The 25072-nt window shown below is 40.1% G+C and overlaps 1 protein-coding gene across 1 annotated transcript in view; it reads left to right on the top strand.

Moving 5' to 3' along the window:
• The window catches only part of NEK11 (NIMA-related kinase 11), a 158915-nt gene that overhangs the window by 59913 nt on the left and 73930 nt on the right, over positions 1 to 25072 (top strand). Inside the window, exons 7-13 of the mRNA XM_014537530.1 lie at positions 7251 to 7400; positions 7493 to 7571; positions 8559 to 8644; positions 11463 to 11582; positions 12498 to 12542; positions 13427 to 13520; positions 18973 to 19087. Of these exons, the coding sequence (XP_014393016.1) occupies positions 7251 to 7400; positions 7493 to 7571; positions 8559 to 8644; positions 11463 to 11582; positions 12498 to 12542; positions 13427 to 13520; positions 18973 to 19087 (689 nt within the window). The remainder of the gene's footprint in view (positions 1 to 7250; positions 7401 to 7492; positions 7572 to 8558; positions 8645 to 11462; positions 11583 to 12497; positions 12543 to 13426; positions 13521 to 18972; positions 19088 to 25072) is intronic.

The following is a 25072-nucleotide window of genomic DNA, read 5'->3' as shown; positions in this document are numbered from 1 at the left end:
TCTAACTCTCTATCCCTCTCCCTTCCTCTCTGTAAAAAAATCAATAAAATAAATATTTTTAAAAAAAGGTCCTGAAACAACTGCAACAGCAGAACCAGAAATAGCTACTCTCTCTGGAGTGCTTACTCTGTGCTTGACAGTCAGTGTGCTAAGTGCTTATATTCTTAATCTAAGTATATCTGTTACTACAAAATATGACTACTATATATAATTTTATAATCTGCTTTTTTTTTCACTTAGCAAAATGAAACCGTATTGCTCCTGTCTTCAGTTCTTCCATTGGCCAGATTCTTACGGTATGAAGGGCATGGGACCCCACCAGGGAGGGAAATGAGATTATCTTCCCTCAAATATTGTAAAGCCCAATTGTGAAAGGAAGTAGTCAGAAAGAGCTGGTATAAGCAGGATAAAATGCACCCAAACTTTGTTCCTCACATTTTATGGATTATTCCCAAAATATGATAGCATATTGGGATGATATGGTGGAAGTAGCGCTTTTCCTTTTAATATTGGGATGATATGGTGGAAGTAGCGCTTTTCCTTTTCCTTTTAAATATTGTTTTAAAAAATTTGGTTCCGTATAAATACGTAAACTAAAGTTATCGTAATTTTACTGAACGTTGCCATTTGCGCAAAAAATTAGCAAAAATGGCCCGCGCCACGCGCCACCTGTTAGCGCGCGATAAAAACTACCCGCAAACAATGTATTAAAATATTCTTTTAAAAATTTGGTTTCTCAGACACACCAGCCACATTTCAAGTGCTCATTGGCCACATGTAGCTACTAATAATTGTGTACGGAAATATAGAACATTTCTGTTGTGGTAGAAAATTCTATTGGAATTCCTGAGCTATTCTGCTGCCCCCTTCAGGCCTTACCCCGGGGTTTTCTTGCATCCACCCAGCTTTTACTTGGGCAGGTCCCATCCCAGTTCCAGCTGCTGTTCCTAGGGTGGCCCACTGTGCTTTTCCGCGAGGTTCTTCTGTTCCTGGGTCCTTTAGTCACCTCCTTGACTCCTGCTGCTGCTTCTCACACAGATGCTGACACTGTGTGGGTCGCATGGTGACTGTATTTGTCTCCCTTTGCTTGTATTTTGAGGTTTGAGGAGACACATTGTCATCTAAATTTATTGAAAATGTTGGCCATGGTTTTTGATTTTGCTATCTAAGTGTTCTCTCTGTTTTACATGGGGATTCAAGAAAGATCCAGAAACTATACTTCCAGTGTAGCCATTGTTTTTCCCCAAGTTCAGAGTCAGCATTTTAACAAAACACCTGCATGATTTGTATGCATATTAAAGCTTGGGAGAAAACAGTAAAGGTTCTGGGACATGACAGGCCTTTAATAAACAGCTAGTTGCTCTATAATATTGCTTCTTAACTATTTGTTCAAGCAGCCCAATGTCTTTCATTACATTTAGATCAGTGGTTCTCAACCTTCCTAATGCCACGACCCTTTAATACAGTTCCTCATGTTGTGGTGACCCCCAATTTCATTGTTACAAATTGAACATAATTAAAGCATAGTGATTAATCATAAAAACAATATGTAATTATATATGTGTTTTCTGATGGTCTTAGGCGACCCCTGTGAAAGGGTCGCTCGACCCCCAAAGGGGTCACGACCCACAGGTTGAGAACCTCTGATTTAGATGGAGTTTATGTTGACCTAGTAAAGACTTTTTATTTAGGGTAACACACACTAAAGCAAAACCCACTCCTCTTGTATTAACTTTCTATTTACTCAACTGCTTAAATTGTGTGTACTGCCTTCTAGATCAGTGTCAGGATGATTTTCAATTACATCAAATAAAAATATGTATTATTTAAAAGATCAATATAGCTTTCCCAGTCAACCAGAGGTCTGCAGCACTGTGGGTAAGCCTCTCTTTGCAGAGTTTGAGCAGATTTCAAAGGGTAAATTTAGTTACCCGGAGACAAGACAAAGCTTGAGCTGCATTTGTAATTCATCATCAGCCCGTGCTTCTGAGATCCTGTGGGCAGTTCTGGTCGACTTGAGCAGATGGCCAGTTTGTGGAGTTCAGGTGTAATACGCTGTACATGCAGCTGATCCCAGCCTTCCCTTTCACTGCTACATTCCCTCCCTCAGGGATTTATTTGCTTACTTCACAGTTGGCTGTATTTTGGAAAAAGAAAAGAATGCAAATCATAGACTTCTAAGTAAAATGCACCTCTCACTTATTTATTTCAACTCACCACTCCAGCCCCTTTCCTTGCTTTCATGTTGCTAGATTTAAGACCTGGGAGTCAAATAAGAGAAAAATCTTCAAAAAGTATGGAAGTGATGGCTTTGAAATGACATAATCCTTCCCATATAGAAATGCCTGGTTGGAAATTGAAGAAAATAAAAACCAGAGGTACATGGGTATACAGATAGTAGCATAAAAGTATACATAGTAGATGGGTCTGAAAACCTTTAACAGGATAATAAAAAATCTTTCATCCCAAATATAATGGCAGTTTCTGTAATCAGGTTGTCTCTTATTTCAGATACCTGTATCCATTTTTAGGCCAGGTGCACTGGGACCATAGCAGGTCTCTGCCCATAAGTTAATGGCTGATAAATGAAGCTTTTTAACATGTGCTCTAGTGCAAGCAAATATCACCAAATGAAAGTGAAATGGGTAAGTGGAAAGCAGCATGCCTTCAGTGTAGCTGAAAGGATTTCCAAAAAAGAGAAAGGTCTTGTATCAAAATTAATTGATTACTGAGTCAGCCTCTAATTGTTCCATAATCTCAGTAGCCAGATAATTTCACATCTTTTTCAAACCTTAATACAGTCCACCCTTGTACAACATATGTTTGAACTGTGTATTTGGTTATATAAGACCTCCAAATCTGTTCTATTATCCCTTTGCATTTTCATATAAATTTTAGAATCAGCCAGTCAATTCTTGCAAAAAAAAATCTGCTAGTATTTTGATTGCTCTTGCATTAGGTCTATAGATCATTCTTGAAAAAAATGACTTGATAACATCGAATCTTCCAACCTATGCATATAGATATATCCCTCTACCTCCCTCAATTTTTTTAGGTATTATTTTATTTCTCTTAGCAATGTATCATGGATTATGGTATAGGGTCTTGCATATCTTTCATTGGATTTTTAACTAAGTATTTGACATTGTGTGATGTTAATGCAAATGATATTTTTAATTTTATTTTTTAAATGTGTTTGCTGCAGGCTTATTGAAATGACCTTTTATGTACACAGTCATATTGAAATGCCTAATGACAGTTTAATGTCTTTTCTGTTTTTTATATACTGGTATATACTAGAGGCCCAGTGCACGAATTTGTGCACGAGTAGGGTCCCTTGGCCTGGCCGGCGATCAGGGCCAATAAGGGCCCATCTCGCCCAGTCCTGATTGGGGCTGATTGGGGCCATCCGGCTGGGGAAAGGGACTTTGGGAGGTTGACTGCCCGGCCCTGATCAGGGCTGATGGGGGCCAGCTGGCCATGGGGGGAGGGACCACAGGAGGTTGGCCAGCCATGGGAGGTTGGCTATGGGAGCACACTGACCACAAGGGGGCAGCTCCTGTATTGAGTTTCTGCACCCTGGTAGTCAGGGCGCGTTATAGCAACCGATCAACCAGTCGTTCGGTTGACTGGTTGTAATGGTTGCTTAAGCTTTTATATATATAGATTTTTGAACTTTTTCTGGCCTCAATGTTCTGGGTAGCATCTTTGTTACAATATTCAATAGAAGTGATGATAGTAAGCATCCTTATCTTGTTGATATTAAAATAAAAATATAAACTATCAATATTTCACCAATAAGCATAATATTTACTATATGTCCTTATAGCTTTAAAAACGCAATTAAGGAAGTTTTCTTCCATTTCTAGTGTGCTAAGAGTTTTCTCCTTTTTTAAAAAACACAAATGGGTTTTGCATTTTATCAAATGCTTTTTCTGCTTTAATCAAGATGATAGAGTTTTTCTCTTCTATAAGGAGGTATTTTCCATTGATTGACTTTCAAATATAAGTCAACCCTGTATTCCTGAAATAAAATCCACTTGGTTATGATATATAATCTTTTCAATATATCACCATATTCTCTTTATAATATGTGTATATGTGTATTTGGATTTTTTAAATCTATTGTTCATAAATAATTGGCCTGTAATTTTCTTTTCCTGTAATATTCTTATTATATTTTAATATCAAAATTATGCTGACTTTATGAATGAAGAGATTAAGACTGATATTCTTTGTTTTTAAATGTTTGGAAGAATTTGCCAGTAAAGCCATCCTTAAATCTGTTGAGGCTTGCTTTATGACCCAGACTATGCTCAGTTTTGGAAAATGCTCTGTGTGCCCTTGAAAAGAATCTGGATTCTGTCATTGTTGGGATTCATTTATGTTAATTTGTCAATTTTGGTCATTGTATTTGGATTTTCTCTACCCTTATTGATTTTTTTGTCTTTGGAAGAATTTGCCAGTAAAGCCATCCTTAAATCTGTTGAGGCTTGCTTTATGACCCAGACTATGCTCAGTTTTGGAAAATGCTCTGTGTGCCCTTGAAAAGAATCTGGATTCTGTCATTGTTGGGATTCATTTATGTTAATTTGTCAATTTTGGTCATTGTATTTGGATTTTCTCTACCCTTATTGATTTTTTTTGTGTGTGTGCTTGTTCTATCAGCTATTGAAAGAAGCATGTCAAAGTCTTTTACTATGATTGTGAATTTGTCTATATATTCTCTTAATTCTGTCAATTTTTGCTTCACACACATACACACACACACACACACACACTCTTATTGAGTTTTAGAATGGTTATATGTTATTAATCCACCATTTTAATTTTAGTAGTGGTTCTTGCCTTAAGTCTACTTTGCCTGATACTAGTATAGCTACACTGCAATATTTTAATAAGTATTTGTGTGGTGCATCTCTTTCTATGAACAGCTCTGTGTTCTTATATTTAAGGTTTGTTTTGTGAGTGTATGTAATTGTTTTTACCCAGTTTGCTAGTCTTTTTAATTGAAGTATTTTCCATTTATGTTTAATATAATTACTCTCTATTTTTATTTGTCATTTTATTATTTGCTCTCTATATACATATCACTTGTTTTATGTTTTTTTTCTCTCCTTTTTTGCTTTCTTTTGGTTTAAAATTATATTTGTTTTTTCCCCTCTAGTAACTTTTTAGTTATATAAGTATATATACATTATTTTACTATTCTTTTGGTGATACCCCTAACAATTATAACATGCATCCTTGCCTTATTATAGTCTAGTAGAAGTTTCTAAATTTACCACTTTCCCAGGAATAAAAGGACATAACTCCCTTTATGTTTCTGAACTCTTATGTTTTTATATTCTTTTTCCATTAAATTTTATTCTACATAATTATTTTTATTTGAAGAGAGAGATCAATGTGACAGAGAAACATTCATTGGTTGCCTCCCGCTCACACTCCAACCTGAGATCAAACTGCAACCTGTGTATGTGCTCTGACCGGGAATTGAACCTAACACCCTTTGGTGTACGGGATGACACTCAACCAATTGAGCTACACTGGCCAGGGCTGTTCTGCATAATTTTTAACCCCTGTAATATATTGTTAATATTGTTTTTATAGAATGAATGTTGATCTGTACATAGTCACAGAATTTCTTTAGGCTCTTTATTCCTTCTTGTATCCCTGTGCCACTCTGAGACCATTTTTCTTTCTTTGGAAGCACCCCTTTTAGGGTAATTCTTAGTGCTGTCCTGCTGGCAATGGATTCTCTCAGTTTTTGTTTGTCTAAAAACGCCTTTATTTTACCTTTATTGAAGGAATTTTTTTTTTTGGTATAGAAATCTAGATATGTGCTACTACACCAGATACCATTCAACAGTCTTACAGATGGATGCAAAATTTATTAAGCTATAAATATGTTCATATTTTATAATGTTTACATTGATCTTGGTGTTCTAGTCAATATCATGTGATTTCTCCTAACATTCTCCTTTATTCTAACATTCTGTAATGGAAATAGTCCAGCATTTGGAAAGAAAAATGCCTTATGAAATTGACCAAGTGATTTAACTTTCCTGAGCCAGTTTCCTCATGTATAAAATGAGAAATCACTGTGAAATTATGAGGCTCTGTTGAGATATACGTATATGAAAGTGCTTTGTAATATGGAAAGTACTAATCAGTTGGAAATTTTTCGTTTCCAAATAATAGTAAATAAAATGTATTATTATTTGCTGGAATGGAAACATTCTCAGTGTATATCCTCTTACAAATGCATATTTTTTGAACACTCACAAAATAGTTAAAATATGATATTCATGTATGTATTTATTTATACATAAAATGCCTCCTATGAGAAACAGGACAATGTTAAAAGTTACATAAAACACAACTTACATAAAGTTTATTGTAAATTTATTCTGATCTTTCAAGCAAGTAACATGAAAAGGGAGACTTGGCCAGTTACATAATTCAAAATACCCATAAGATTTAGAGTAATCCATTATTCAAGAGAAGTACAGTTTTTTCTTAATACTAAGTTCAGGCAGGAATTTCCCCCTTAGTTTTCTTAATTATGTAGAGTTATTTGTAAGATTATTCTGTTGGTTTAGAAGTTACTGATTTGCATGGTTAGCACAAATCAGTGTTGGACTGATCTAGAATTTTAATATTCTGTCTCATACCCCTGAAGGGAGAATTACACATTTTCATGTGAGTTGCAAGTAGCTGTTCTTCCACCCTACTTGTAAATGAATTATATTTTTAAAAAAACTAATAAAGAATGCAATTCCTTTTCAAAATGCTTGGATACACATTAGGGGGAAGGTTAGGCTGATAAATTAAAACTTTACTTTGCATATGTAACGTTCACAAAACTGTCTTAGGAAGATGATATTTAACTGCATTTTATTTTTCCTTCATAGAAGTTAATTCAGAAACTTTGTACTACATTGATCAAATATTTATTGGGTTCCTACTATGTGCAGACATATTCCTATTAGTTTGTTTGCTTTCCTGTGACAAAAACTGGCCATTCAGACTTAATTTTGTGCTCTCTTCTTTCACCTTTTCCTCTTTTTTTAGTCACCATGTACTTGAGTGGAACAGAACATTATGGAACTGAGGCTTTTAAACAAATGACTGAAGCATATGTTAGTGCCTTACAACCAATGCCCTAACACCTCTGAGGTTTTGTATGATGATCAAATTTAAAAAGAGGACATTTGCTCCTTATTTCTGTTCTTTGACTTTGTCTTCAGGTCTCTGGCATGCATTTTATATGAGATGTGCTGCATGAATCATGCATTCACGGGCTCCAATTTCTTGTCCATTGTTTTAAAAATTGTTGAAGGCGACACTCCTTCTCTTCCTACGAGATACCCAAGAGAACTGAATGCCATCATGGAACGGTATGGAAATAATGTGTTGTCACTGGAACAATTTTAAATTGTACTTACATTTTAGTTCATCTGAAAAATAATTTTCTTTTTGAACCTTACAGCATGTTGAACAAGAACCCTTCACTGAGACCATCTGCTATAGAAATTTTAAAGATCCCTTATATTGATGAGCAGCTACAGGTACTTAAAATGAAAGGAATACTGGGAAGCACATATTAATTAGCATTGATATACATTCCAGGGCTTGAAGCTATGCTGTGGGAATAAGAGGCATTAAGAGTCATTTATAAGAGAGGCACAAGATGTTTTGTAAAGCCGAGGGAAATTATCAGTCAGGACAATCTGGTGCCCCAGATATTGGGATCACGATTTTCTGCCTAAACTCAACATCCCTCCTTAGGGCTCTTGGTTTCCAGATCTTACCGACTTCAACACTTTGTAAATATATCCCTGCTAGGCCAAGAATGGGATGCTACTAATAACAAAACCTGGGATTTTCACCGAGCCGTTATTACCCCACCTCTTTATCATATATCTCAATAATACTTTTTGTTGATTGGGTGAGTTTATTTTGCTTTTCTGTAAATTAGGAAATTGGACGTAGAGAATGTGCCTCCCGTGATAAGAAAAAAGCAGATGGTACCCTCTCAGGAGGGTTTTTGTTTTTGTTTTTTAAACGTCTTAGCCTTTTACAATGTAAATTCCTCAGGCAAATTTCCTTTAATTTTATGAATATATTTAATAAGACTCCAAAGCATTCATTTGCCTTTAAGAATATGCATACCTTTTCATCTCACCCTCGTCGTGGCCCTGGGTGTGTGGACATTGTCCACCTCAGAGCCAGAAGTGGAGAGAGCTGGTGTGTTCTTGGAGCGGAAGGAAGGCCTGCCCTTGCCTGGGTATCAGGGAGAGAGAGAATAGCAGTGCAGGACGGACTTGGAGTGGGAGGCAGGAGCCAGGCCTCTCAGGATCTGGTTGCATAAGCCACCACGTCATGTTTTGTAACCCTTTATAGAAGGAAAAATAGCTACCTGTGGGTTTTGTTTTCAAGCTCCCAGATATGGTCAGTAATAGTGCAAATTAAAAAGGGTGCCTGGTAGTTTTATATCCTTCCATCCCTGAAGAGGAGTCTTTAAGGTGTGTCAAGGTTGTTGTTGTTTTTTTCAGCACCTGATTTGTAGATATTCGGAAATGAGTCCAGAAGACAAGAATTTGAATTGTCAGAAGGAAACTGCTCATATAATTAATGCCATGTAAGTAATTACCTTGTTTTTAGAAAGCCCATTGAGCATAAATATTAAATGCATTTGTCTTTAAATATCTATTAGTGCTAAGCTGTCTGAATGGAGTATCCTCAAATTCACTTAAGTCTTGCCAAGAAATTCAGGAGCGTCAGTAACTTGGCGTTCCAAAGCCCTTTGCCTCAGGTGGAAGCAAATTGAAATCATAAAAGTTTAAACCACTGCACAGCTCACAGATCTGCTGGGTAGCTCTGCAGTTGCCTTGTAAGTACATAGAGAAATTAAAATCTCAAACATTTAGTGATCTATATGCTAAGGCATCTTCCATATGAAGCATAAATGGGTTTTACATGTTGTTTGTTTAATGGGAGCTGCCAGGGTATCTATTGAAAAGACAACATAGTGGAGTCCTGGGACAACTGAAAATAAGCCAAAATTCACTTTCTTGAGATATATCTAAAAACTAGAGAATGTGTGTTTCAAAGGAGCCATAACTATTTCCTGGCCTAACTGCTGCCACCTACCTCATCAAAATGTCTGTGCTGTCACTTGCAAGAGCCCAGAGTACTAGGTTACTTCAGAACAGCCATGCACCGCTGTGCAGGCTGCGTACCGCACAGCTCCAGGGGCACCGATTATAAAGACCAAATGTATAATGCTGTTGAAGAAGCTCTCTATTTAATGTTGTAAGGGCCCAAGGAACTCTGCAGGGCAGTGGGGGAGAGCAGTAGCCCTCATTAGCCTGGTCTTCAAGGCCAAATAGCACAAACATGCTTCTCTAATGCCCAGTCCCATGGTTTGTCTACTGCACTGTTTGTTTTCCATCTTGACATTCAAGCTGAGGACACTGGTCCATCAAAGATATCCGGTCTTTGTTTAATGCATGATCTCCAGTTAAAATAGACTGCCCCTCAGGGGGGTGCATTTTTATAGCCACACTCCTGTGACATTTGTTTTCATGGGTACTACCTATTCTTTCAAGAAAGCCTGGATATTCTAATTTTATTTTGTTTTATTAATTGGAGATGTGACAGTAGTAGATAACTTATTTTTTATTTTTATTTTAAAATGTTTTTATTGATTTCAGAGAGAGGAAGGAGAGGGAGGGAGAGAGGGGTAGAAACATCAGTGATGAGAGAGAATCAGGCCCCCCTAGGAGAGGGAGGGAGAGAGGGGTAGAAACATCAGTGATAAGAGAGAATCAGGCCCCCCTAACTGGGGATCGAGCCTGTAACCCGGGCATGTGCCCTGACTGGGAATAGAACCATGACCTTCTGGTTCATGGGTCGACACTCAACCACTGAGCAACACCAGGTTAGCGAGAACTTATTTTTTAAGTATTGGACTAATTTTAGTTATCATTTTGCACTGCAATTATGAAATACTGCTTACAATTAAAGTGTTCTAGAATTCAGTTGTTTGGATGGTATTTCACATTATGAAATAATGACTTCAAATCGTCACTGTTATTTTCAAGATCTATGACTATGCTTTAAGGAGAGCTGTTTGGTGTTATAAGATAAGAGATGTATATTCCTGAAACTTGCACGTCCCCTGGAGGCTCTGGTCTGGATGGTATTCTGGAGGGATGAGACCTGCCTACAATGGTCATTACAATTTTCTCATCACTTTCCTACTTTGTTCTGCAAATAGGTACAGAAACAAATGTCACTGAGAATGTGGTTGTAGACCTTTCAATACGTGATTAGTGTAAGCACATTTCTTTGAAGATAAGGTTCTTAATATCGGCTAACATTTTGGGGGTAATGACCATATGCTTGGCTCTGTTATGAGTACTTTACATGACTGTACTCATTTAAACTCCCAACAACCATGTGAAGCAGGTACTATTATTTTTTTTAATGATCATAAAGATGCTAAGTAACTTCCCGGAAGGCGTATAGGATTTGAACTCAGAGAATCTTACTAACCCATATGATTAACCACTATGCAATGCTGCCAGGAAAATACCTTCTGTATTAAGCCTAGAATATAAGACATATTCAATAAAATTTAGCTATTAGCATGCTATCATTTTGGATACTTTTTATGTGCCAGACTTTGTGCATACATTATCTCATATAATACTCACTATAACCCATTCTTTTTCCTTCATTGTGTTTTCACTTTTATTTTTTAAATTAAATTTATTTTTTTCCATTACCATTTATCCCCTCTATGCTGTCTTCCACCTCTACCCATCCCCCTCCACTCCCCATAATCATGTAACCACCACACTGTCGTTCATGTCCATGAGTTCTCTCTTTTTTTTCCCTTTTTGCTCAGTCCCTCCACCCTCTTAACACTCCCCACTCCCAGCTGTTTGCCTGCTCTCTATCTATGAGTCTGTCTCTATTTTGCTTTATAACCCATTCTTTATGGATAAGAAAACTGAGGTTCAGAGAAGTTCAGTAACTTGCCCAAAGCTACAGATCTAATGAATGAGGGTGCACATGACATTCAAACCCTGCTTATTTCCAAAGACTGTTCTATCCACATGGTCGAATTAGTCTGCCTGTCTATTTACTTCTTAATGACCAAGATCCTAATTTTTCTCACATTATGAAAAGCAGTCGTAAGCAATGAAATGAGCAGAAATGTGGAAAGTACATAATTTGCTTTTAAACAAAAATCTAATTTGAAAAACATTGCCAATTAACCACAGTCCTGGCTGGCTCATTACCTACCCAGACTTTATTAGTTTTTGCCTGGCATGTCTTGAGATGCTTTCCCCTTCTCAGCAGTGTAATGATCCTCTGTAAAATATTTGTTTAATTTTTCTGAGCGTGTCTGGGATGTGCTCTGTGCAGAGAATCTGTATTTTCTCTAGGCAAAAGCAGATTCACCTGCAGACGCTGCGGGCGCTCTCTGAGGTGCAGAAAATGACCCCCAGAGAAAGGATGCGGCTGAGGAAGCTCCAGGCAGCTGATGAGAAAGCCAGCAAGCTGAAGTAAGCATCCTGTCCTCAGGGCATTTCAGCCCTTTGGCCACTTCCCAGGGCTCTGAAGGAATTCATTGAAGAAAAGCAAAGACAAAACAAGATAACAAAATGCATGCACTCATGATACATGTAATCTATTTTTTTACTCACTCCTTCCCTCAAAAGATAGTCATTGAGCCATGGGTGGTGGTTGGATGCCAGGCATTGTTAATATTAGGATTGTGTGAAAAGAATGATGGGATATCAGGGAGGTTACTAGTGATGCAAATATCAACAGCCTCCAAATGAAGCCTCATTGCTGCTGACACCTTCTGGACATAGCCCCGTGAGAGGGTGACAAGGTGACTTCAGGACCTGGTCCCCATTCCCTAGATGCTTGCTGCATCCCCTCTGCCAGGAGACCTGACCCATCTACAGGGAGAAGAGGTAGTGGCAGGAAATTGTTGGCCTTAGGAAGTAGTTTGGAAACAGAGCTCTGTTCTGTCAAGTGAAGCCCTTTAGAAGGTCTGTGCTCTGGGCAGTGCTGCTGGTGGGAACTCTCACTGGTAATTAGAGTATTTACATTAAAACTGTTTTTATACACAAAAGAAAGGCAGAGATCTTCTGCATGACATTTAATGTTTTCCTTATTTAAAGGCAATGGCTTTTAAGTGAAGTTGGTCTTGATTTTAAGAAAGACTCACATCGGAATTGTTTTTGATGGTTATATCTAGGATTCAAGAATGGTTATGTGTTTTAGCTAGAAAATGGCTCTGTTGTCAGGAGGGTTATAACGTATCCATTTATAGACAAGAAAATTTGATCACATGGATGTTCAGTGATTTTTCAAAAAACATAAGTATAAATTAGCACACAAGTAATCACAAGAACTCAAATCAGTCTTCCAGTTTAGTAACAGATCTATTAAATTCAACTCTCCTGTAGTAGAGAAAACAGAGAAGATGTGTCTGAGAAAACTTCCCCTCCACAGTGAGTCTCATATTCTTTTCTATAAATTCTTTGAAATGTTGCTCTATGTCCTTGTTTATGTGTTTATTTCATCCTGAAAGCAGTTATCGAGTTATTAGTATGTGGTAGGCACTGTCCTGGGTATCAGGGATACCCCCCCCCTTTCCTTACAGTCAGAGAACCCCCAGGGATCAGTACTGTCGGCTGTGTTTTAGGAGTCCTAGAGCAGTGGTCGGCAAACCGCGGCTCGCGAGCCACATGCGGCTCTTTGGCCCCTTGAGTGTGGCTCTTCCACAAAATACCACGACCGGGCGCACACGTACAGTGCGAAGTTGACTTAAAACTTTAAGTAAAGTTTATTAAGTTAATTTTAGGGAACGTTGTGGAGTGAAAGAAGATGTAGTGTCGAGGATTGAGAAAGGTATGTTGAGATGGTTTGGACATATAGAGAGGATGAACGAAAGGAGATAGACAAAACAAGTATACAAGATGAGTGTGGATGGGAGAGTTGGAAGGGGTCAACCTCAGCGAATGGACGTCAATCAGATTGAGGACGTTTTTAGCAAAGGCCAGCTTAGGAGTACCCTAATTAAGTTAATAACAATGTACCTACCTATATAGTTTAAGTTTAAAAAATTTGGCTCTCAAAAGAAATTTCAATCATCGTACTGTTGATATTTGGCTCTGTTGACTAATGAGTTTGCCGACCACTGTCCTAGAGCAACCCTGTGTGTGCTTTAGAGGGAATCAAGTGGGTGCTGCACTGCACACACATCTGCATGAGAGGAAGACCCATTGGCCTGGCTTTCCATCACCCCACCTTGCCTGTTGAAATAGGGATCATGCTTACCTATAATAGAGATGTGGTTTTGGCAAATTGCAGCTATTTTGCTTTACATTTGCAGAAAACTTGTGGAAGAAAAATACGAAGAAAATAACAAACGGATGCAGGAATTGAGATCTCGGAACTTTCAGCAGCTAACTGTTGATGTGCTCCATGTAAGTACTCTTATTTTACATGTTACAGAAAACTTTTTCTTGCTTCGGATTTTTCAGATTCGTGTGGCCAGTTGGGTAGAAAGAGGGACAGGTAGGAAAAAAAGGATCCATATCAACTGTGCCCAATTCCAGGGGGGATGAACTGGGGTTCATTTTAGAATGTAGGCCAACAGTTAATGCCTACACTCATTCAAAGCAGCTGCACTTAGAGATGGAGCAATTGATTCATCCAACAAATATCGAGTGCCTACTGTGTACAAGGTAATCAGGGCTGAGTGAACAATTGATGAGTTAAAATTATGACTTTGCAGAACAAATGTGTCTGCATCTAATTTTGAATTTCAGCCATGCTATTGTTGCTTTATCTCCTTAGTCCATTGTTTTCTTTTTTACTTAGTTGTTTGTTGTTGTTGTTGATCTTGTTGTTGATCTTCACCTGAGGATATTTTTCCATTATTTTTGGAGAGAGTGGAAGGGAGGGGGAGAGACAGAGAGAAACATCGATGTGAGAGAGATACTTAGTTTTTATGCCTTCCCATTTTATTTTGTCTCCCATATATAACCTGCCTTGTGTTAATAATCCCATTCAAACTTTGAAGAATGACATACATAGCCAATAATAAATAGGGTTTCAGATTCACATAAAATGAACCCAAAATTCATATCCTCTGTATCCCAAGACCCTGGATAGCAAATACTATTTTCTTTAATGGTTAAAAATAGGCCTTGGTATCAGCTCTGATACTTAAGGCAGTCTTTCTTCAGGGTCATATTTGCACGTAGACATCGACACCAACCCCTAGCTCTTCTGGTAAACAAGAGTCATTTTTATTGTCTCAAATTCTGTTTGTTCACTCATTGGCGATCCCTCCATCTGAGGGAGATTTCCTCCTCCGGCAGGAAGAACTAAGCCCCCTGTGGCTATGGGGATGATCCCCGGAGTGTGGGGGTGCTCATCCTGCTTTAGCTCAGTAATCGGAGGCCTCCACATCCGGGGGCATGCAGGAGCTCCCCGCAGAGCTCACTCTCAGCCAGGCACAGCCTAGGAACACGTGTTTTCTGCCTCCCTCTGAGAGGTTATTCACCTTTCTCAATTATTCAGTGGTTGTGATTGCTTTAGAGTTCTGAAAACCAAAGTTGGACCAGAGAGGGGGCCCAGCCTTTTCTAACCTTAAGAGTCTCCCTCTGTGGGAAGGAATAAAGAACTTTCTTTTGCAGAGAGTCAGGATGTTGGTGATATGTGTTCAATCCCGCCCCCCATGTTTCTACCCATCTCCCACTTTATTACGTGAAGCCAGCTGTGGGATCTGCTGCAGGCCCCGGAGACGTGGGAGAAATTGCTGGCTGGAAGGGCATGGGGTCAGCAGTAGATCTTGATGCCACCACTTGATGTCTGTTTGAGCACTTGAGTGCCTTTCTCTAGCTCCCCAGACCCTTTCTAGGCCCTGAAATCATAACTTGTGAAGGGGGTTGTCTACCCTCTGTCTTTCATCTTTCCTCCCAAGTCCAGAACTGCAAATTCCCACAGGTCCTTACAAGGAGTCTGACATGAGAATTCTGTGTTTGTTAATATGTGTGAACTACATGTTCAATCAGCTGAGAGAAACTGGAACCTTTTTTTATGAAATGTTCAGAGACCCCTGCTTCTAAGGGGTTTTACCCCCTAAGATTAGACATTTAGAAGTACAGATATGGTAATATTTTTAGAGTACACGGGTATTGAATTATAATCTTGTATATCTGAAAATTATATAATGTTATTAACCAAGTTTATCTCAATTTTTAAAAAATGAAGTAACTTTATTCTTGAAGTTACCACATGGCAAATAGAAATGTAATTTCAAGTATGATTTTACATTTTAGTGTCAGATAATTTACTTAACTTTTTTGCTTTTTAAAAAATATATTTTTTTTTATTGATTTCAGAGAGGAAGGGAGAGGCTTAGAGAGAGGAAGAGAGAGAAACATCGATGTAAGAGAGAAACTTCCATTGGTTGCCTTTGTATGCTACCTGACTGGGGATCAAAACCACAACCCGAACATGTACCCTGAGTGGGAATCAAACCGTGACATCCTGGTTCATAGGTGGACGCTCTATCACTGAGCAACACTGGCTAGCCTGCTTTTCTTTATTGATCCTTCAAAATAATCATTTTCGTGTTCTTTTTCACTTCTGATGTGATTATTATCTATGTTAAACAACTACACTACATTAGGTCTTGTCCCTCCTTTAAACCAGGGTCATTGCGGGATCCTCAAGTAACTTAAGATGAGACTGAGACCATAATGCAGGCAGAATCTCAGGAGACTTTGTTAGCTGTATATGATCCCATAGAACAGGGAGCAGAGTCCAGATCTTGGCCCAACTTAGAGAGGATTTCGCAAAGATTTTATGAAATCCCCACTCCACATTGCCTGCTTAGTTCTTCCCGATGCTCTGCCCTTTCCATCTCAAGGGGCAGCAGGAGCAGGAGAGGAAGTGCCTGATGCTGTCTTGGACAAAGATGTTGGTGCATTCTTTGTTCTTCTAAGATTCAGTATCACCAATCTTTGGCCCTGAACTTTCCAGACACCTGTTTCCTAAGTTTGCATATGATGGGGGCAGGAAATGCTGTAAGCAGATATGTGGCCTTGAAAATAGAACCCTCGCCCGCTGGCGTGCCTCAGTGGTTGAGCATCAACCTGTGAACCAGGAGGTCACAGTTCGATTCCGGTCAGGGCATACCACCTGGGCTGCAGGCTCGATCCCCAGTGTGGGGTGTGCAGGAGGCAACTGATCAATGATTCTCTCTTATCATTGATGTTTCTATCTCTCTCTCCCCTTCCCTTCCTCTCTGAAATCAATAAAAATATAATTTTGGGGGAAAAATATGACTCTCTTCTGGCTGGTTCAGTTCTGCAGACAGGGTTGCTTAGCCCTGCCCACTCCTCACCCCCAGGTCTCTTGTCCTCTTTTGTGCAATTATAGCAGCGGTTCTCAACCTGTGGGTCTCGACCCCCTTGGCGGTCGAATGACCCTTTCACAGGGGTCGCCTAAGACCATCCTGCGTATCAGATATTTACATTACGATTCATAGCAGTAGCAACATTACAATTACGAAGTAACAACAAAAATAATTTTATGGTTGGGTCACAACATGAGGAACTGTATTTAAAGGGCCAGAAGGTTGAGAACCACTGAATTATAGAGTCATTTCCCGCTGGCCCATTGCTAGCATCCCACCTCCTCTCTTTCAAATGTCACCTCCTCTCAGGAAAACCTTTGACCTCTCAGATTCACAGTCAACTGGCCCTCCTCCAAATTCTTGTGGCTTAGAGCAGTGCTTCTCAAACTTCAAAATCACCGGTCGGTCTTGTTGAAATGTGGGTTCTGGCTGGGTTGGTCTGGGGTGGGGCCCGGGTGGCTGCGTTCCTAGCACGCTTCCTAGTGATTCTGATGCTGCTGGCCCAGGACCTCAGTGGACAGGCAGGGGGGTTCTTGACAGCAGCAGGTCACCTTCAGATGAGGGAAGACCTGGAAAAGCCACCTGCAGATAGACCTTGCAATTTCTCTAGGAAAAAAGGCACTAAATGGGAACAGCAGAAAAGCAGGAGCAACCGAGGGAAGGCTTTCTTGTTCGCCCCCGAGGAGGATGCAGGGTGGAGGCCTGGCGAAGGGGCAAGTTTCATCATATTCACAGGCCCAAGAGCGAGGCAGGTTTAATGACACTCAGAGAACAACGGAGGGAGAAAACGGGAAGCCAAACACTTTGCTGAGGGACTGAAGGGTTTTAGACACTCAAGGAAAGGCATCGCTGAGCTGAAAAACATAAAATAAACTATAAAAAAGAAATTGAACTAATCAGGTGCAAGACAGTAAAGAAAAACGTGATAAAGGAGAAAAGGAAAAGGAAAACGTTCCTGTCTTTGCCCATACTCATATTTATGATTTAATTTCTTCCTAATCTCATTGGCGCTTCTTCTTCCTTCTCTCTTGCCAGCTGAAGCAAACCGCTTTATATTTCAAAAGCAGTTGTAGGAGATAGAATCAGAGTTACGGGAGGGGATGGGCTGGCTATGTCACCTCTTAAACATGTTATAAAAACCATGTGAGGTGTTTAGGACAATGGCTTGTTGCGTTGTGCAGACCTTAGCTGACAGGGCCTTTTGTTTTGGCAGTCAGAATGTGGAACCAGGTTGGGCACTGTTTCTTTAAGGATGGGAGCTTAAAAGCAACCAGATACCATCATACACACAACAAGCCCAGTCTTCGTTTTCTCCTGTGGCGTGTACGGTTGGGGAGGTATCAGAATTGGGTTTCTGTGAAAAGTGCACAGCAGAGCAGGTCTCCATACGTGAAATAGTAATTCAGGCCAAAGATCAGATCAAGTCCTCTTTCTAAGAGAAACAGTTACAATAATCCTACCTCTTCTCCTCAAAGAGAACCTCCGCAAATCAAAGTCAGTTGAGAGTCCAAATGCTTATTTTCCAATCACTTCTGAAGTACACAGAGAATTCATTTCATGCAGCCCCTGTCCTTTGTTCTTAAAGTTCTCTGTGTGCTATCCCTGATGCTTTGAAATTGAGATCAATTTCACCTCATGCAACAATTATTATGCAGTACCAACGGACTCCTTAAAGATATTTTATGACTGTATTTTCACAAACGCTGCCCCACGGTGTGTCACGGCTTTTATTTATTCATTTAAAACGAGTTAGAACTTTTCTTTCTGTTTTTAATAAGAAAACACTCGTGGAGTAGTTCTCCACGGAGGCCACCCATCAAGGAAAACAGGTCACATTGGCATCAGCTCTAGGCTGTAAACACATACACACAGACGCACATACATACAAGTACAACACACACAGAGACGCACATACATACAACTACCATAAAGTAAAATGACATTGAAACACCTATTGATGTATTTGAGAAATTTAAGTTTTTTGAAGTATGAATTCTTTCATGTGGCCTCTTAGATCTCTTTCTTTTAGGAAATTGGAATTTATAGACTCAGGACTTTTAAAGCTAGACAAGAGTTTGCAAGCATCCAGATCAATCCCTCACATTTGAAGATGAGGAAACTGAGCAGGGCTGGACTAGACTGAGGCGAGGGTGATCCCACGGGTGCACATTTGAAGGAGGTACTTGTTCTCAGCTACCAAGCATTCCCGACTGAACCTGAAAGTCAGTGTCTCCTTCAGTTCTGCACCCTGGGCATTCCACCTGCCTCGCCCCGGTCATGGCCCTGAAACTGAGGCCTTGGGAGGTTTAAATGTTTGCCCAGTTTATTCAAGGCAGTTTCTCTATCCCAAGCTGCCTTCTTTAAATTTGAAAATGTCAACATGTTTAAGGGAGAGGATTAGGTAGGCTTCTGTTTTCCAATAGTCTTCTAAATGAGAATATCGTTTCATTTGTGGTAGTGCTATTTACTTGTATGTTTCTCATGAACTGTTAATTACCTTCCACAAGGAATCTGATGGCCCGACTTCAGAGAACCTGCCTGAGTCTCAGCCCATCCCTTGCCCGGACCTCGGTGCGCTTGAGCCAAGTGTAGAGGACGCCATAGCTGACCTTGGAGATCGTGGTAGGAGTTTGCATCAGTATTCAGAAGGGTGCTTTCAGCTGACACATGGTTGATGTAGCTGGGCCTGCAGTAGCCTGGCTGGCCTCAGAGAGAAGCCCTGGGAGGTATGTGACCTCCTTCCATCAGTTTTGTCAGAGGTGGGCTGTGACCAGGATGGAAAACAGAGAAGCCAAGGTTAGTCTCTGCTCTCCTATTTCATCGCAGTAGTGAAACTCACATCAGGTGAGGGACCTCTTCTCATGGGTTAACCATATGGCATTAACCTGACTTTGAAACAGTGTAGGACTGTACGTGCTCTGAAACACCGTTTCTCTCTTCTGTAAATGGTTTTTCTGGCCCTCATAAATTTAACGTGAAGAAATGAAGTCAGGCTTTGGAAAATCAACTAATTAGATGTGCAATCATTGCCAGAAAAAATGTCCTCAGAGCTGTCACCCAATAGGGGAGAAACATCTTAGTCTAATGGTTGAAAACCAGAGTTTGGGAGTAAAAAGGCTGGCTATCAGGGAAGCCTCTAGCAACTTAATCTCTTCTTATCCATGAAACAAGAATAATACCTCCTATAAGGTTGTTGTGAAAAACAAATAAGAACGGCCACAGGATGCGCTCTTAGCTCAGTGCCCAGCACAGTGAGAGCCAAAGAAAGTGCAGCAGCTTATGACTCTGAAGGGGAGGGGTATGACAGGAGGATATTCTCACTCTTGTACCACTCCCCTCAGTGCCTAGGACAGGGGTGGGCAAACTTTTTGACTCGAGGGCCACAATGGGTTCTTAAACTGGACCGGAGGGCCGGAACAAAAGCATGGATGGAGTGTTTGTGTGAACTAATATAAATTCAAAGTAAACATCATTGCATAAAAGGGTACGGTCTTTTTTTTTTTTTTTAGTTTTATTCATTTCAAACGGGCCGGATCCGGCCCGCGGGCCGTAGTTTGCCCACGGCTGGCCTAGGACAAAGTGCCAGGGCATTGTAGACACTCAATAAATATTTCTTGAATAAATGAATGAGTGGATAAATAAATGAATGAAGGATCTATTAGTCTGGACTTCTGAGAAGTAGATGCCAGTTGTACTAAAAGTACAAAAATCTTAGGGGAAAGGCTTGCATAAAAGGAAATAGGAAAGGAGGGGGAAAAGGTTAAGAACCATCAGACCATGGTTCAAGTGTTATCCCAAGTGCAAAGAGAGGAGGTTGGTGGTGTGAACCAGTCTGCTTAGGTAGACAAGGGCAGCCAAAGTATCAGGAAGTCAGACTTGAGCAAAGCCAGCCAGCAGAGGCCTGATTCTGTAACTGCTGCACTCTGGCAGTAGCCTGTGGGGAGGCACAGTAGCCACTGGGAGAACGCAGGGATGAATTTCAGAGCACAGCAGCTGAGCCCTTGGCCAGTTATGCTCCTTGTTGTTGGAGTTCTGTGAGGTGCATTCTCCCATGAGAAGGGCTACATAATGGGATAACCGCTCTCTCTGGCAGTAATTGAGTTCTCTTCTCAAAGTGAGAATGAAGGTGGTGAAAGTTGGCTTGGTTGGTCATCTCAGCCCAAAGTCAAATTTGATGTCTCCCTGATTGAACTGTTAGAGCTGGTGTTGCCGGCTTCAGCTGTAAGGAGACTAGCACCTATTGCCCTTTAGGTTGGCATTTGCCAACTTTTAAAATGGTGTTGTGGCAGCCCTCTGTTAGCAGATGTCATTGACAAATATGTACATCAGATGGATTTGTATCTCAGACTCCTTTCAGTCATTTCTTTCCTATAACTTGTTATTTTCCACAAATAGAATTTGGAAGCATAGAAATATCCCATGGGCCTTTCTTTCCAAGAATATAAAACTGAGAGTTAGGCCATTGGGTAGCACCTGGTCTGGATGGCGTGTTGCTCGGTGGCCAGTGCTATCTGTGAAGAAGAAGCCTCTGGACAGGACGTTGAGTGGTTGGGTAGCCTAGGACCCAGAAGTCTGGGCCTAGCCTCTGGCTGTGAGGACAAAAAGTACTTATTACTCTTTTTATAGTTGAGAAGCCAAAGACATTAAGTAATTTGCTCCAGGACTCTAAAGCTCCTGCTTACTGGTGCAGCACCCCTTCCATTGCCATCGGAGTGTGTGAGTTTGGAGGTGGTAGGTAAGAGCAGTCGATTTGCAAGAAACACAGACATGCCAAATGCATTAGACCTTCAAAAGGCAGAGACTCTTTGTGTGTGTCTATGTCTTTACTGTAAGCTCTAGTAGCCAAATTACTCCTCAGCTAGCCCTGCCACAGGTTCCGGCGGCTACCGGAAGACCCATGCTGGTATCCTTCTTACCTCTCCTGTTGAGGTGTCAGTATGGTAGACCATGTATTGATATACTAGCCAAACTGGAAATGATCCCGTCTACTCCTTTGACCATCATATAGCATGTCCATAAGAAGAAGCTGTAAGATCCCAAATCACATAGTATTTTCAGTTGGGCCAGTTTCCTTGTAAAATACTTTAAATATTTCCTTTATTTATTCCTCTCTGTAAATTTGTATCCTCTAAATTCTGTTCTCTCTTAAATATTAAATTGAAAAGAGAGACTGGGAACTATGAACATGGAACCTTCAGGTTGATCACTGATGAGAGGAATGGTGGGCAACTACAGGAGGATGAGTGCGCACATAGCTTAATCCTGAGATTCTGAGGCATGGGATTCCGGCACATGGTGATGAACCATGAAGTGGTTATTTCCCCGATTCTCTTTGGCTTTTAGAAGATTTCCTCCAAACTTTCAGCACCCAGAGGAAGGCTTCTTTTGTTTGTTTGTTTATTTTTTATCTAGCGTGTACATGTAAAATAAAATTACACAGCCACTTCTTAAGTTCCTACGCCAAATGTTTAATCAGTGTTTGATGTTGAATGGAAAAATTCCCTCTGGGATGTAAGGATTTAGTTGCAGGGAAAGAAGACAGGGTAAGACAAAATTTACGTTCGATAGGCATTTACTTGACTATAGCTGATTTAATCCAGCCAGAATCACGGAAAACTATTATAATTAAATAAGAAAGCACAAATAGAACATTAAAGAAATGACCCCTTTAAATATTAGTATTTAAATCCTCATATGTAATGCTGATGATTTCTTGCACATTATTAATTTTTGCCAGGCACTTCATTGCACTTTAGCCTTATCTCAGAAGCTCACAGCTGAGTTTCAGAATAGCATTTTTTTTTAAAGCTGGAATAATCTGAGACTCCCACTCAGAGTAGGGCTCTCAACCTGATTGTGCAAATGAGGAGGCTTCATTGGCATAGGCCTTGCTGCCTCCTGACAGCCTGACCAGCTGTCACCTCTTTATTTTCCTTTCACCCACTCCTTGAGCATAAAAGCCCCTTCCCTGCCCTGACCAGTGTGGCGCAGTTGGAGTGTTGGCCTGTACAACAAGGAATGATGGGTTCAATTCCCAGTCAGAGCACATACCTACGTTGCAGGTTCAATCCCCAGTTGGGGTGAGTATGGGAGGCATGTTTCTCTCTCTCACATTGATGTTTCTCTCTCTCTCTCTCTCTCTCTCATTGAGGTTTCTCTTTCTCCCTCCCCTCTATCTCTCTCTCTGTCTCCCTTCCTCTCTCTAAAATCAATAATTATTTTTTAAAAAACCCCTTCTCTGTGCTAGGAGAAAACTCTGACCCAAGAAGGTCATACTTTGCTTGCCCAAAGGAAGTCCACATGCCCTTTCCAACTGTGGGCTGCTCTATGACTTGGAGTATCATCTCTTCCTTTTACTTGTCCAAGTGGAAATAAGGTGATTTAAACTCTGTTGGACAATGATATATTTTTGTTGTTTTAATTTAGAAAAGAAAACATCTATGGACTGCAATTCCACTCCTACATAGTTTCCTTGGAGAAGTGAAAGCATGTCTACAAGATCTGACACAAATGTTCTTAGCAGTTTTATTCATAGTACCAAAAATTAGAAACAAGAGTCAATCAACAGGCAAATGGATAAACAAATGTATAGTCTATCCATGCAATGGAATACTACTTACCAATGAAAAATGAAAAATTGTCAGTAAATACAACAATATGTGTGAATATCAAAACCATATGCTGCATGACAGGGAGCAATGCCATGAGGACTCCAATGAATAGAGCACAAAAGGACAGAGAGTGGTAGCCCAGACTCCAAGCCCAGCCCAGACAGAGAAGCTGCGGATCTGCCTGGCTCATTAGCCCCCAGAACAGAAGACCAAATGCCACTTCTCTAGCCTCGATGCCCCACCTCTTCCAGAGCGTTAGATAACTTAAAGGCTTGATTTATAAACATAAATTGATGGTGGTTTTCTTTCCTATTTATCACATATTCCACTGAGTTATATTTGTGTCTTCACCTGACTTTCATATTTACTTCTGCGGTTACTCCCTAATTTTCTGAGCTCTAGAGGATAATTAGAATAAATATAACATTGAATGAAGATGTGCTGACTCTCCACCCTGGGGCATATTTAATAATTTAGAGTGTTCTTTCTGCATGACAAGCTGGGTAGGTGCCTCTAACTGAAATTTGAAAGACTATATCTAATATGAAAAATTAAAGTAGATGCAGAATAACACCTGCCCAACCAGCCACTTCACTCTTGTGCCCTAATCAGGCATAATAGGAATAAGAGGAAATCAGTCGCCAGCACATCGGTTGTCTGCACCCCTGGGCCTCTCAAAATAAGTTTCTCACCTGGGAGAGCTGGGTGTGTTCCCATGGTCTATCCCTTAGCCAACTATACAGTAATTATACAGTAATTACTAAACTAAGGGTCCTGCTGGCTGGGCAGAGAGCATCCTTAAAGTGGCCTTGCTTGGACTATTGTGTTTCAGGTTTGGAATTAATCAATTAAGCAGAAAATTAAATGAGCGTCAATCATAGCTTTAAAGTAAGAGAGAATACAAACTATAACAGACTAAAACTTCATATAATGCATGCTTCAGACAGCATTTTGGACATGCCATGGTCCGGTTTTCCTTTAGTCGATGAAATTGTTTTCCATGCAGGGAAGTTTAACAGCTGTACGCAGGGCACATGTACCCATCCCCTGGAGACCAAAATAATGTAGCAATATTGGACAGTGTCAGCTTCCCAGCAGATAACCACCTCTGATCCATATGCTAATTTGTAACAGGAGTGATTGAAATATTTTGCTTTGGTGTTTAGGGCAGACTTTAATTTAGGTATTTGTGACCTATTTAAATTTGTCCTCTCTGATCTTCTTAAAGGGGCTTTATGTTTTGTTTGGTGGCCGTGAGGGCCACATCAGTCTCAGCATCTCCTAGATTCACTTGTCAAACTCTTTCTTTTTTTGAAAGCACGTCTCCAGGAAAAAAAAAAATTCCAGCAAGGAACACTAGTATCTAATACCTTTTTGTCATGCATGACTAATAGCATTTTCCAATTTCTCTTTTTCTCTTGCTTCTAAAAAATATTCAAAATAGAAAAATAGGAAACTTACCAAACGATCCAAAATGATTGTCATGTTTCATAGCAGTGTGTCTGTGTGTGAGCAGTAGAATGAATTGGACTTGTTCTGGAAAAAAAATCATTATTTTCTGTGTCTGTCTACGGAAGTATTTTTGTGAAGGTGCCAGCATCTGTAGCTCACCAGTTAGGCTCGCCTATGAGGTTGCAGGACTGGTTCTTCATAAATTCATCTTACATGGGCGTCCACGTGTAAGGATACAGTTTATGGAGGTGCAGTGTAACTCTACACACCCCGCTTCACAGCTAACTGTGATCCTCCTTTCTGGGTAACTCCTTGATTTGTTTGGGTTTTCTCTCTCTGGCTTAAAATTATTAATGGGAGTTTCCTCTGCTATTAAAGGTTATCTGGCAAAGTGCGTATCTGTGGATGAGTTTCAGACGCCCGCAATCTCTCACTGCGCCAGAGCCTTTTGGGTGGCAGAGATGAAAGTGACTTTACCATTGTTATATCTCAGGTTAATTTTTCTTTGAATCTAGGAACAATGAACAAACCCAACTCCTCTCCC

Source organism: Myotis brandtii, unplaced genomic scaffold, assembly GCF_000412655.1.
Source record: "Myotis brandtii unplaced genomic scaffold, ASM41265v1 scaffold18, whole genome shotgun sequence".
Lineage (NCBI taxonomy): Eukaryota > Metazoa > Chordata > Mammalia > Chiroptera > Vespertilionidae > Myotis > Myotis brandtii.
The sequence above is the reverse complement of the archived record's forward strand: the minus strand, read 5'-3'. Positions and strand labels throughout refer to the sequence as shown.